Genomic DNA, 15,032 nt, shown 5'->3' with positions numbered 1-15,032 from the left:
ATTTCAATATACACAGTGAATGAACTAATTACTACAGTAAGGCTAATGAACATATCCATCTTCACATCGTTATCATTTTGTGTGGGGGGGGGTAAAACACTTCAGATCTGCTCTCTTAGCAAACTTCAAGTATACAATATGGTATTAACTACAGTCCCCATGCTGTACATTAGATCTCTAGAACTTATTCATCCTCTATAACTGAAACTTTGCACCCTTTGACAAACATCTCCCCATTTCTCTCACCCCCTGCCCCTAGTAAGCACCATTCTATTCTTTGCTTCTATGAATTTGACTTTTTAGATTCCACGTATGAGATCATGTAGAATTGTTTTTGTGTCTGGCTTATTACCCTTAGCATTATGTCCTCCAATTTCATACACACTATCGTAAATGGTGTGATTGCCTTCTTTTTAAAGGCTGAATAGTATTCTATCACGTATGTGTGTATATAACAATTTCTTTACCCATTTATCCATCGATAGACACGTAGGTTGTTTCCATATCTTGGTTATTGTGAATAATGCTGCAATAAACATGGGAGTGCAGATCTCTTTGAGACACTGATTTCATTTCCTTTGGATATATACCCAGAACTGGGACTGCTGGATCATATTGTAGTTCTATTTTTAATTTTTGAGAAACATCCACACTGTATTCCATAACAGTTGTACCAACTTACATCCCCACCAGCAGTACATAAAGGTTCCTTTTTCTTCACGTGCTTGCCAGCACTTGAATCTTTCGTCTTTCTGATATAGCCCTCCTAACAGGTGTGAGATGGTATCTCACATGCTTTTGATTTGCACTTCCCTAAGGATTAGTGATGTTGAGCACCTTTTCATGTATCCATTGGCCATCTGTATGCCTTCTTTGAAAAAAGGTCTATTCAAGTCCTTTGATCATTTTTAATCAAGTTGTTGTCTTGCTATTGAGTTGTAGGAGTTCCTTATATTTTTTAAATATTAAGCCCTTATCAGATAAATGGTTGCAAACATTTTCTCCCAATCTATAGACTGCCTTTTCATTCTGTTGCTTCCTTTGCTGTGTGGAAGTTTTTAGTTTGATGTAATCCTACTTGTTTATTTTTGCTTTTGTTGCCTATGCTTTTGGTGTCATATCAAAAAAATCATTGCCAAGACCAGTATCAAGGAGCTTTCCCACTATGTTTTCTTGTAGTAGTTTTATGGTTTCATGTCTTACATCTAAGTCTTTAAAACATTTTGTATGGTGTGAGATTCTTTTGCATGTGGATATCCAATTTTCCCAACACCATTTGTTGAAGAGACTATCCTTTCCCTTTTATGTATTCTTGGTACTCTTGTTGAAAATTAGTTGACCATACATAGGAGTTTACTTCTGGACTCTACTCTGTTCCATTGGTCTATGTGTCAGTTTATATGCCAGTACCATGCTGTTTTGATTACTACAGCTTTAATATAATTTGAAATCAGGAAGTATGATGTCTGCCTCTCTGTTCTTCTTTCTTAAGATTGCTTTGGCTATTTGGGGGTCTTTTGTGATTCCACAGAATTTTAGGATTTTTAAAAATATTTCTGTGAAAAATAGAATTTTAGAATTTTGATAGGAATTGGTAGATGGCTTTGAGTAATTGGGTGTTAAGGTAGTACAATGTGGTAGAAAGCTCCTGTCCAAATCCATGTACTCTTCTATCAATTATGCAGGCTCTCATGGTGAATTTGTGTGTACTAACTTTACCTCTGCGTTCATCTTGTTAACCTCTGCTTATTGTCTCTTCATCCTAATTTCTTTATTTTAAAATCTGTCCTGTTATATGAATGTATGCAAGCTATCTCAAATGCCATTAGGAAGGATATGGGAATGTGGATGTAAATTAGATACAGATATTAAATGGTATTTATTGCCATGGGGAAAAGTTCTCCACTTAGTCATATACATTTTACTCTCTTAAGTAGATGTTCTTATCTACTTAGTTGTAGATAAGTTGTACAGACGAGTGTTAAGAACATGCTCTGGATGTCAGGAAACCAGGATCCTGGAAGTTCAGCTCTGCAAATAGCTCCCTAAAGGGCCAAGTCACTTAACCACTCCAAACCTCAGTGCCCATAGCACTAAAATGAAGTGGTTAGAAGGAATTATTCTCTCTTGTCCCCTGCAGCCCTATGCTTTTAATTCAAAGACAGTCTGCCTATATGGAATCTGAATCAAACTCAATTCTCTGTGACTGGATGGATACCTTGTTCTTCCTCTAGGGCACGTCTCACAAGTTAATTGTTACTAGGCATTTTATGAAAGTGCTAAATATCATTGCAGCAAAGCAGATGACACCTACAAGAGGAATGAAACAATGTGACACAATCTCATTGTGCAATACTTTTATTTTCCTTTTACCTTTGCAGTCATCTTTGAGTAATCGTTGTGTAAACAATAGAATGGAATGAAATTACATTAAATTGTATGCAAATGGCTCTAGGACACCTTAACAATTATGACAAGGCAATTATAAATAACTTTTTTCCTTAGTAATATATATTTGCTTTTTAAAGTACATTAAAGAGCTGCCGTATCTAGGGTTAGCTAGGAAAGAGCAATGGTACCATCCCGGGAGCCCACCTCCCTGAAAGCTTAGACTCCAATTTTGAAAATCCTAAGGTTTGCTAGTTCCATATATAGTCAAGCAGAGGGCTACTTAGGTTGAAAGTATTTATTCTTGGAACTTAACAGCGTTTTACCTTTTAGTCATTGCACAAAACCCTTTCTATTATTTTCACTCCATTTGGGTATTCTGCAGAATTTCAAGTAAAACTCAGATTCTCATATTTTCAAGTTTATCACCTTTAGAATAACAAATCCTATCACTTAAGGAGAGCCAAATCAGAGATGGATATATAATTAGCAATCTAACAGAATGTCAACATTTTATATAGCATCCTAAACGTTCCAGTGAAGCAAAACTTACATATGCCACTTTATATAGAGGAAATTTTAGATCTGAGACTATTCCAGAGTAAAGCAGCCTCAGGCACATTCTTAATATGAAAGTTTGCAAGGCACCTCCCTCTCCCAGGAGACAATCAGATTGTGGATTGGTTTTTAGGCAAACAAACCAAGAGAATAAGCATCCAAGTTCCAAATTCAGTCATTTCAAAATTAGAAGTTACAAATACTCCAAAGATAGACCTGAAACCTTTTGTTTAAATAATAAGAGAGTAACTGCAAGAAGCATATAATCAAAAACTTTTTTTTCTTATAGCTAAGGTGTATAATGCATAAATATATGAAAATAAAATTCACAGTTTTAAAACTAGAATTCAAGTTTGGCTAATAAATCTTAATTTTATAAGTATATTAATTTCTAAATACAACATAAAAGAGGCAGTATTGTCAGATGTACAATTAAAGTATTATAACAGAAATAACAATGAAAGAAGAAATAGGCTTCTGATAGAAAATTCCTTTTGTTGCCAATAAATAGGACCACCTGAGTGTATTTCAGATTCTTTTCACTTAAGGGATATCCAAATTGATTGCTAAGAATATTAAATAGCTTTTGGAAAAATTAGCAACAGTCGTGCAGCTGTGGTGTTTGCTTGTTCTCGTACTGTGAATTGCTAGAGAATAAAGCAGAACTCGGAGTGTTATAAGTTTAAAAAATTATTTTTTATCCCATTTCATTGAAGCCAGACTCTTCACAATCTTCTGATTTTGCTGGGATCTGGGAGTGAGGGGGGTGGGAGGAAGTAGGCAGGGAGAGGGAAGTTGGGGGGCATGACAGATCAGGGTGACATCAAGAGACATACATCAGCTGACACTCAACTGAGCAAACCCAATCAGCTTCACTTCATCAGGAATCTCTGACCCATCACAGCCAGAAGCCTGAAAAGGGAAAAAGAAACTTCAATGCTGGTTTGTTGCTGCTGCTGGATTTAAAGACTTGTTCACGTAATGGCAGATCCAAGCAAAGGCACAGTCTATATAGGACCAAGTGTCCTATCTCTTCCAGGACAGATCCCAAGAATTACCGTCTTGAATGACTACTGGGTGCTAACTGCTTTCAGAAATCTGGTCATCATGCTATCAAGTACTGAACAGTGTTGGGAAGGGAACTGTTACCCATTAAAACTCCTCCATGTCCAGGCTCACAGCTTTGGAACTGCTGATGCAACATACGACTGTCAAGAAACCACATACAAATTTTTGAACAACTGAATAATGTCATTTTAAATGTACTTTCTAATTAGATCATCTTAGTGATAATTTTAAAAATAATATTGTGAAAATAAGCTGAAGAGATCTAACAGGTCACTCTGAAGTAATTTGGCTTTTACCAAAATTATCTCCTCTGTAAAACTGGTCAGAAAAAGAAAAAAAAGTGGACACCAAGTACAGGGATGGCTCATTATAAACAACCGCTATTTAAATCCCAGTGAGTAAGTTTTACAGGGAAAGATATTATAACATAATTCTTTCACATAACAGACTTTTGCTTGTAATATTTTAGGACAGATTAATTGCCTAAAGTTGGCCAAAATTATAATGTGTCAAATACTTTACTTTTCTTACTTCAAAATCAGTAGGGACTGGAAATAAGCCATTGGCCCTGAAACCTCTCACTGGTCCTAATTCATAAGTTATTTTTATTTTGTCACCTCTACTTTCTTTCCCTCTTTTACACACACACACACACACACACACACACACACACACACACACACACACAATTCAGATCACCATCAAAAGCTGCCTGTTCAACCTATAGCACATAAATCAGAATTGGACATTCTCTAAGTACAAGTGGGGAGAAAACATTTAATGAATGAATGTGAATGGTCAATTAATTACCAAAGGACCATACAAAACCTTTTCTGGGCTTAATTCCTGCTATGTTATTGTCACAACAATTAATTTCCCATGGAAAATAGTCCTTCTCCAATCATCACAATTAACCTGCTTAGCACTGCTTATTATGTTCAGAATGTTTAAGAAACAGTACCTAAAATGAGCCTTTGTCGAACTCTAGCATTCACCATCAAATAAGGAGGTAACTAGAACATGTACCTTGAATATTTTATAATAACAGTCTTTAAAATAACCTTCAGTGGGCCAGTGCGCCACTTGGGAGCGCGGCGGCGCTCCCGCTGAGGGTTCAGATCCCATGTGGAGACCGGTTCCCGCTCACTGGCTGAGCACGATGCGGGCGCAACACCGAGGGTTGCGATCCCATTGCCGGTCCCCAGTACGGGCGCAACACCGAGGGTCGCGATCCCGTTACCGGTCAGTAAAAAAGATAAAAAAGGAAAAATAAATAAATAAATAACGTTCAGTGTAAGTAGTTATGCTTACATAAGAAAATCAGTAGCCTAAAGGATGAGAATATTAGTATTTAAAGAAAAAAATTTACTTTGTGCCTGTCCAATGTTATCTCTAGTTTCACTTGACAGAGAAGACATTCAGTGAAGTACAATTTTCATTGCCTGCATCGCCCAGAGCAGTAAGATCAGATTTGCACCTTTCCTTATCACTCTTAACAAAGTAATACACACATCGAAGGCATTTCATTCAGCTGAGTTATTTTCTGGTGTTGTCTTCACATGAATACTGTACTATTCCCCTCCCCTCCCCATCTTCTCATTCCATTACCACTGTTTCTTTATCTCCCTCCCTAAACCTGCCCTTCTTCTCTTCTGTTTGGCTCTTGCTAACATCATTATTTACTCAACCCACTGAATGCTGGCAGACAATGTGTGCCATTAATAGGTGCCTGACAAACAGCTGAGGACAAACTACTGCTCCTGGTGGTGATGAGAAGGTTAGACATGCAAGTGTGTACTTCAAAGCTACATGAGAAATTTGACAATGTGAATATCAGGAAGTTAAAATAACTGGAAATAAAAATATCCAATAGTCATTAAACTGACTAGAAATAAAAAAAATATTAAAGCTTTTCTTGTGAAGTGTAATGGAAATGAAAACTTACAATAAGTGAGTAATCAAACCCATGGTTACTGTGGGAACATCATGCAAGGAATCTCTGGAGAGTCCCTCTGCCTCACTACGGCCCCCACAGCCACCTGGAATGTGTGTTTTCCCCCCGTTTGGCCTTGTTTGCTCCAGGTCCTCGGCCCCCTCTCCCCTCTACCTCACACTCTCTCTTAACCACTGCTGAGGCCACCTCTCTCTCCAGCCTGCAAAACCCAAATGAGGGCAATATGCGGATGATTCTGAAATTCAGAGACAAGGGACCAGAGACCATTCAAAGTAGCAGTGTTTAAACTTGTGGGTCTCAAAGACCTCTTTATAGTCTTAAAAAGTATTGAGGATTACAAAAAACTCACGTTTATGTGAGTTATATTTATTGTACTGTCAGTAATTAAAACTGAGAAATTTAAAAAATATTGTAAACCTTTTAATGTCAAAATATTACTTAAATAATATAATAAATGTTATATTTAAAAACATAAAACACGTTTGTTACATAGGTTATATTTATTATACTATCTTAGAAATTAAAACTGAAAAACTTAAAAAAATTCATTTACTAATTCATTAAACGTAACAATAATATACTCACTACATGCTAACATAAATCTTCATGAAAAATAACCATAGTTTCCCCCCAACTGAAAAAAAATAAAAATAAGAAGAGTGGCCTTGTTTTGCATACCTCTTTAATGTTTTGTTTAACAGAAAACAGCTAGATTATCGTACTGTTTCTGTATTCAATCTACAGATATGTTTTTTTCCTTGAAGTAGATAAAGAAAATCCTGCTCCCCACATATGTAGTTGGAAAAGGTATTTTAATAGCTTTCCTAAATAGTTGTAGATCTCATGTTACTATACCAAAACTTGTCAAATGGTAGTTTCTTAAAGGTTAGTTGCATTGTGGAATCTGAAACCATAGCATTGAACTTTTCATACTCCATTACATTAAAATCCATTGGTCTACTTTGCAAAGATCTTTTACCCGTGCATGATTTTTAAGCCTCACTGAGTTATACAGATCTTCCACATGTTGACATATTTCATTAAACAATGTGAACATTTCATTATACAATGTCAACAAATCATATTCATTAATATCACCCATCAGCAATCTCATAAGAAAAGTCTTTAAGTATTGGGGTGCTGTCAAGCTTACAGTGGCAGATACAAGTTTTCCAAAATCCTATTTTTGTTTAAAAGTTCGAGTTTATTATTGACAACAAACATTGCCAGATTTTTTTCTTTTAACTATCAGCCTAACTTTGTTCATCTTGAAAAAAATTTCTGCCAAATAAGCAAGTATGAATAACCATAGTTTGTCAGTTAGCGTTGCAAGTAAAAATAGTGTTTTATGGAAAAAAACGGCAGTTGCACTCACAACTGAACAATCTCACAAGTGCTTTTCCTGGAGACCACCTTTGTACTTGGGTATACTGAAGAAGTGGGTCCTGTTTCATCACACAGAATATTTAAAAGGTGTGTCCTCAAGTTGACATTTAATAAAATCAACGCTTCCTGCCTCGTTAGGAAAATCTTAAGTGAAACTGGCTTTGCTTTTTCACAGTGAGTGAGTGCTGCATGGCTTTGAAGAATACAGTGACAACTGGTGGTTTGATGTCACTGCCTTGATCTGTGCCAACAGTATCAATTTTACCCACCGTGGCTGTTACACCAATATCAACATAGTGGAAAAGGCAAGTAACACCTCAGTTAGTATTATGATGAAAAGAATTTTGACATCCAGAATCCCCTTAAAGGGTCTCGGTGAGCCTCAAAAGTCTGAAACCCATAGTTTGAGAACCCTGCTTCAAAGTAAGGAGTTCAGAACATACCACCCCAAAATATGCCACTCTGGCATACTGACTGTTTTGAGTTAGACACTTTAAAAAACAAGAACAGCAGATGCAGGAAGGCCACTCTGATCTTCCTAAAAGCAGGAGATAAAACTCCCATGTATAAGGTGTCCTCCCTGAACCTGGAAGAAGAAAGATATTCTTATCATCAGAGGTGTGGTGTCAAAGCCAAGAGAAATCTGTGCAAACCAACCTTGTTAAACCAACCTTTATGTTCCTGGGCCCTTCTCCACCATTAACCACCCTGTCAAGCCTTTTTGTCTTGTTACATTTTCACAAGTAATTGCTTTTTGTCCAACTCAATAGGTGTTCTACTCAAATGGCTTCTTTGGCTCTTCATCCCTTTACGAGGCTTCCAAGTCATGCAAAACTTAAATAAATTTGTATGCTTTTCACAATCTGTCTTATGTCAGTTTAATTCTCAGGCTCAGTCAATATACCCTAAGAGGGGAGAGGTGAAAATTTGCCTCCCTTACAAAAGGAAAATACATACATCAGTCATTTAGTATGACAGTATATAATGCCATGCACCTTCTCACTCAAGTGTGTGCTGTGATTCCTGAAAACCCCTAGCTTCTCACCCCTCCTGCCAGAACAGCAGGTATGGCCTGTGCCCCATGCAGGAGCTGAAGATGTGGTTGCCCAGAGTCAATCACAGGGATTCCATCCACCCCAGATGTGGGTGCACTTCAGAATCACCAGGAGAGTTTGAAAACACACCAGTGCCTGTGTCTACCCCAGAGGATGTGATTGAATTGATCTAGGATGTGGCCTGCGCACTGGGATTTTTTGAGTCCCCGGGTAATTCCAAGAGTCTCCTCTTAGCTGTAGAGTCTAAGAACCACAGATTTACCCCAGTGCTTCCCAGAGTGTGAAGGCCCAAATTTCCTTGAAAGCACTGGTTCTCGAACTTCAGCCTGCAACAGAATCACCTGGAGTGCTTGTTAAAACACAGATTCCAGTCGCTCCACCCCCTACTCTCCCAGAGATTCTAATTCCTTAGGCCTGACACAGGGCCCCAGAATTTACATTTCTATCAAGTTTCCAGTTTCCAGGTGAAGCTGACAATGCAGGTCTGGGACCACACATGGAGAGCCATTGTTTCAAGCTGGGAGTAGGGGGCACAGAACTGCCACATGAACCTCTTAAGATTTTTGACTGTCTTTCTCCACCTTCAGAAGGGGGAGGAAGTTAAAACTTTTAGGTAGTTTTTACCCCATCTGAGTCTTGACTTCATCTGCTCTTTAGGAAATGTTGCCTTAGTCATGCAGCCTTCAACTAGGCCTAAGCTGAGTGCCAATAAAAATAAGTCCCTTTAGTCATTAATTGCCAAAATGCTTATGGAACTTCTATCTGAAATGCATATAATGCTATTAAACTTCAGTGACTAAAATCTATAATGCTCACATAAATGTGTACAATTGGATGTTAATTATATGTACTTACAATTTGTATTCTATCTTCAGGGGCAAATTAAATATATTTTATTTCATTTTTTCACTAATGCAATTTCAAAAGTTCCACAGTGAAAACAGCAAGATTCACCTGATGCAAAACTGCAAGGTAGCCAATTAAAAAATGACATAAAAATATTTATAAAGACCTGTCTCAAGGCTTCCAACGATAGTAATAAAACAGTACTGATATGTCAAACTCAAAGCACATAATACTTAAGCTGAAATGCCCTCTATGCCTGAACCACTTGGTTAAAAATGAAGAAAAGTATCTGATTTCCCAGCCCCTGGCCATGCTAACAATGGAAATCATACTTATCTGTCAAACAGAGCTAACGATCTCACTTGGCAGAGAAAAAAGTAAATGTACTTCTTTATATAACTGATATTCTTGCCCCTTGGGCTACTGTTTTTCTTATAGTACAAGCAGATATACAAGATAAGGACAGACACCTTTTCAAACTTGAACCAAATATTTCTCAGTGGTGGGAGGGAGGAGAGAAGAGAGATTGGAGGTTGAGCCTAATTACAAGTGGAATGCTTCTCAGCCTTGGCGAAACAATGGAATTGCTGAGAGGTGCTTCTGAAATCGCAAAGACCAGGTTGTACCAAGAGCAATTAAATCAGAATATCTGGTGTAGGACCCAGGCATTAGTAATTTTTTTAAGTGCCCCCACTGTCCTCTGAGTGAAACCACTGTGCAGCGAGGAGGTAAAAAAAACCACACTATCAAGACCCTGCTGTTCTTTCGACAATTTTAAGGCCCCTGACATCCTCCTTTAGAAAGCAATGAAAGCCCTGAGATTAAAATGATGATAAACAGCTGAGAGATAAAAGGACCTTCAGCAGCAGGTTATGAGGAAAAACGCTGCTGAAATACTTTGATCTTTTATTCTCCAATAAAATAACTAAATTGATCAATGAAGGCAAATGCATTTGAATCTCTGCAGTTTTATCAGAACATTAGTGTCCCACAGAAGATTAGGCCAAAAATCAGTTCAAATTAGCTCTGTGAAGTGGACCTCAAACTGGCTGGCAGCAGATAACAAAGAAACCCGCTCAGGTTATTACAAGGGCTGGACAGAAAGCTAAGTGACAGAAATAGAAGGTCACTCTTGAGTGTGGTTTTATTTAATATCTTTAGCTACCTTTTGGGGAAAAAAGACATCAATTTCCATTCATTGAGAATACCACACCACCGCATTCTCAACATTCTCAGGCTGCAGTGGAAGGGAAAGCATGTACGGATGTGCTTCCAGGACTGTCTTGTGCTGGACAGACCAATATTACCCAGTCTGCTTAAGGTTCAAAGGAGACTCAAGTCCCAGCCAACGTATATGTATTGAGTCATCTGAAAGGGTTACTGCACAAAGACACAGAAAACTGTAAAACCATAAGGCTGCAGGGGCCCACCTATAAGAATGAATAGTTGCTGAGAGAATGGGCTCGGAGGCTAGATCAGAGTTGAATTCACAGCTTCCAATGTGTGATCCTGAGCAAGTTAAACCCACAGAGCCTCAGGTTCCCAAGATGTAAAATGGACCTGCCACCAGACATAAAGGTAAAGCAAGAGATAGTTTAAAGGGAGGTCTGGTCGGGGGGCTTCATTAGCCATGTTCAGGGGTATGAGTTTTAGAAGAGGACAGCAGAGAGCCATTGAAGTCTGGAGCATTTTGAAATTATAGGATTACTCTGGCTATAGCCACAAAGCAGTAAACAGAGCTGGAAGCTGGCAAATTGTTGGCAGAAGATGACTTTCTGAGGATGAAAGGATCCTACTAGGGTGCTGGAAATGAGATGAAGAGACAAGGACAGAATCAAGAGAGAATCTAGGAAACATCTAAATTGATTTAGAGAAGGAAATGAGAGTTTTATATTGTTCTCACTGTGCACGTAGAGATAGTACAGTAGCTGTTTTCACAAACTTTCATTAGTAGGAAAGGGCCAGGGTTACTATTCCTGTTTTATAAGAAAGTAAATTTAGAGCCAGTGGGAAGAAGCCAGCATGAAAGTTTGAAACTCTTATCTCTGTTTTCATATTCAAGATCAGGAAAATGTTCTGGAGATGGCATAGAAAATGAATAAAGGTACATTTATAGTGGCTTGAAATGCTGACACTGGGTGCCATTTTCTCATCAGTATACTTTATATAAATGAAACATGTTTACAAAACTATATGTGAATTAGAAACATAATAGAGGTGATAGTGTAGTCCCAAACCAGAAGATAAGTTTTCCAATTAGTTAATCTAGCACACTATGTCTAAATAAAATGTTCTTTTATTATCAAAATAAAAAGACTTCAGATAAATTTCTTCTGTGAAAATCTTTGTGTTTTTCTTTTATCACACAGCCTAGCTATCAGAAATTAGATGAAAAGCAAGACCCAGAAAGTTAATTAGCACCAGACTCACATTTACTATAACTAATCATTTAGCATTTTTGGCCACACACATTTTCCATTTAATTTTTGCAAGAAATAAAAAAAGACAGATCATCAAAATATAATGTACACAGCAAAGTGTTGGTCATCTGGATCTTAAATTGCTTGTGGCATTCTAACTGGCTCTTGATAAGATTAATTTATAATTTTAAAATGAGCCACTTATTAGATGTTAATGTAGTGCTTGCTAAAACTATGAGGAAAATAGTCATTTTTGACAATCCAGACTTCACTTCCGACCATGACCTCCATCTCCTGGCTCACAATGATACCAAAATGCCCAGTATTCTGTCTCTGTGGCCACCCAGTATTTAAGTTTAAAATCTACTAGTACAGAAAAACTGTTGAAATATCTCTTCTCTACAAAAATATGCTACTGTGATTTGAAATGTGGAGGTAAATGTTATGTCTTTGTTCTCTAGCTTTCAGTGAGCTGTTCTATAATCGCTTCCAATTACCTGAACCTTTTCTACAACAATCAACCTCTATTTTTAAAAGTTAGAGTTACTTGGCTTTCACCTCAGGAAAGCTTTGTTAGGGGTGTTACTTTGAATTCAGTTTAATTTGTCTATACAGTCAAGTTGCCACACAAACTGGAAGCAAAATGGGACAGGAATCGGGATTTGCAAATGGCCACTCTGAGTCAAAAATGTGATGGGGAAAGAAGAGCTAGGCTCATGGAAGAGGAAATTTCCAGTCATGACCAGAAAATGTTCCCAATGTTGCAGAGGCAAATGATGAATGAAAAAACTGATCCCAAAAGAAAATAAAAACAAAATTACAGAGTAGGTTATTAAACTATATTACTATTTCTTGCTGGCACAACATGGGAAAATATTACTTTCTCTCCATAACTTTCCACTTACCAACTTAAATGTCAATGTTTTTAAAGCTTTGGGATCATCTACAATCTTCTGTAAGTTAGCAGCCACTGTAAAACACAAATATGGAGAAAAATTGTCCAAATTATTTATAACAACACTGGATTTTCACATCAATGATTCAGAAAATTTGACTAATAAAGCAATAAACTGCAAAATCATTTCTTTCACAGATATTACAAAGTCCATACAAACGAACAAATTACTCGTACAGATATTTTCTACAATTTATATCATTTCAGCAATCTTGTATCTATGCACATCTGAATTAATCACTATACATCAATCCTACATTTCATATAATAAAATGTGAAATTGCTTTCTAATGGAAAGTAGAAATGATAGCAGCCCCCAGTGTTTCCACCACTTGTTTTTTCTAAACACTCATTACTAAGAAATTTATTAGCCAGGAGAGGGCAGTACAAAACAAAGAGGAGGTACTGAAAAAAACTTCTCTGGAAATAATAGGTCAGCACATTTGAACTCCTGTCTTATAAATTCAATCAATTCTCTGCACCTATTTTTATCAAAGCAACAAAAGACAGGAGATGACCTCTACCACTCAGGCGTATGCTTTCATGCTTTCAGAGCACAATGATCTGTCAAACCAGTGAAGTGCCCCTTGAACAATACTCCAGTCAGCTGGACAGGGTCAAGCACTGGAGTCTGTCAGTTTGGAGCTTGGTACTGAAGATATGTGTTCAGTATCAGCTGGATTCTTCAGAGACCTGTCCTATTCTCCACTGTGTCATGATGTATTTGATATTCCAGTAGAGAAGTCAGACCTTCCTGCTTACTCCTCTGACTTACGAACAGAACAGAAATTATGAACAGAATTATCAAAAGGTAATGATTATGGAAATTTAAAACTTTGCTCTTTCATATCCAAACCTCAAATATACAGCACTGAAAATTGAGTAAGGGCTATTGGTAACAGAAGGAGAAGTTACTATTAAAGAAATTAGGTACACCAGGGCTACCTCCTTCAGGCATGGTCTTCCCCCATGTCCCACACCATCGGGTCCAGACTGGGGGCCTGAGGGGTCCCTGAGGCAGGGGGATCCAGAGAGCACTTGGGGAAAATTGGAGAGGGAGAGAACTCAAAGCTTAGCTTTTTTTTCTTTTTTTTTTTTTTTTTTTTTTTTTTTTTTTTTTTTTTTTTTTTTACTTTATTATTTTTTTTCCTGACCGGTAAGGGGGTCGTAACCTTCGGCACGGTGCTGTCCGCACCACACTCAGCCAGTATGCACACCGGCCATCCCTATATAGGTTCCGAACCCGCGGCCTCAGCACTACCAGTGCCGCACTCTCCCGAGTGAGCCACGGGGCCGGCCCTCATTTTTATTTTTTATGAGGAAAATCAACTGTTGCTTCAGTAATTAGGTATCTGAAAAGTTGTCTGAATTTTTCAAGATAAAAAATTTTAACTGAAAATAGCAAATGAATAAACAGTCCAAGAAAAGTGTTTTAAATAGAAGTTTCTAAGCAGAGAGTAGAAAGTAATCCGTGCACATTTTATTTTTCTCTAAGGTTGACTGAAAACAACATAGACACATAGATTTTCTGCACATTAGCTCATTTCATTTAATCCATCATCTGTAGAGGAGAAAATAACAAAAACTATATATTCAATATTGCCTATTTCTCTTTATAAACCATAATTACAAGCATCATTTTATCTTCATCTATTGCCTTCTTAATACTTCCAATCTGAGTGATCTGCAAAGTTACATTTTTACCAATGCAGCCCGTCCCCTCTCATCTTTTTCTCCTCTTTCTTTTGCCCACACAAGTAAGCACATCTATATTAGGTATATCTCAGGCCACCAACCTCAGAAGTTATTATTACTTGTTTTTTTTTGTTTTTTGTTTTTTTGGTCCTTTCAACAGTCTCCTGCACTTACTTTAGATACTATAATCATCTAGTAATTCATGGAAGAAACACTGGCTCATGGAGTGAAAAGCTATGCTGTGAAATCCTGTCCACCAAAGCCAGTGTTCATCATGGCCGGGCATTCTGACTGTATTAAAATCACAGCAACTGAACACACTACCCATTTTCCAAAAACATAAAAGTGTTCTAATAGGTCCTCTAATTTGGGCTGATTTCATGAGTGGCCATAAATTCTTCATATGGATTTCAGTCATTAGAATCTCTCTGTTAATGTGGATGATTTACTGCCTTGTTCTGGGTCATCTATTTCCAGTCTGCTCTCTAATGGTCAGCCAAAAGCAGAACTCTGTCCTGCACTAATTCACAACCCTCTCTCTGGTGTACACACATATGTACTAGGGCCAATTTCCAGGGAACTGGCTAAGCAAGTAGTAGACTGCAGGGCAAGACTGAGCTGCTAGCATCTTAAACAATCATTTTAGAAGCCACGTTTCCCAATTGTGAATCCCACAACTCTGGGACATTAGAAATTCAAATTCTGTC

The 15,032-nt window shown here is 37.6% G+C and overlaps 1 protein-coding gene across 1 annotated transcript in view; it reads right to left on the bottom strand.

The window, feature by feature from the left end:
* Positions 1–2,342: 2,342 nt before the first annotated feature.
* The window catches only part of LOC103603224 (STE20/SPS1-related proline-alanine-rich protein kinase-like), a 117,542-nt gene continuing 104,852 nt past the window's right edge, over positions 2,343–15,032 (bottom strand). The window contains exons 8-9 of the mRNA XM_008587717.1: positions 12,581–12,645; positions 2,343–3,858 (exon numbers count right to left, since the gene is read on the bottom strand). Coding sequence (XP_008585939.1) covers positions 3,784–3,858; positions 12,581–12,645 — 140 coding nt within the window. The 3' untranslated portion in view covers positions 2,343–3,783. The remainder of the gene's footprint in view (positions 3,859–12,580; positions 12,646–15,032) is intronic.

The sequence above is a fragment of the Galeopterus variegatus genome, unplaced genomic scaffold (assembly GCF_000696425.1).
Source record: "Galeopterus variegatus unplaced genomic scaffold, G_variegatus-3.0.2 Scaffold4507, whole genome shotgun sequence".
In the NCBI taxonomy this organism is placed as follows: Eukaryota; Metazoa; Chordata; class Mammalia; order Dermoptera; family Cynocephalidae; genus Galeopterus; species Galeopterus variegatus.
The sequence above is the reverse complement of the archived record's forward strand: the minus strand, read 5'-3'. Positions and strand labels throughout refer to the sequence as shown.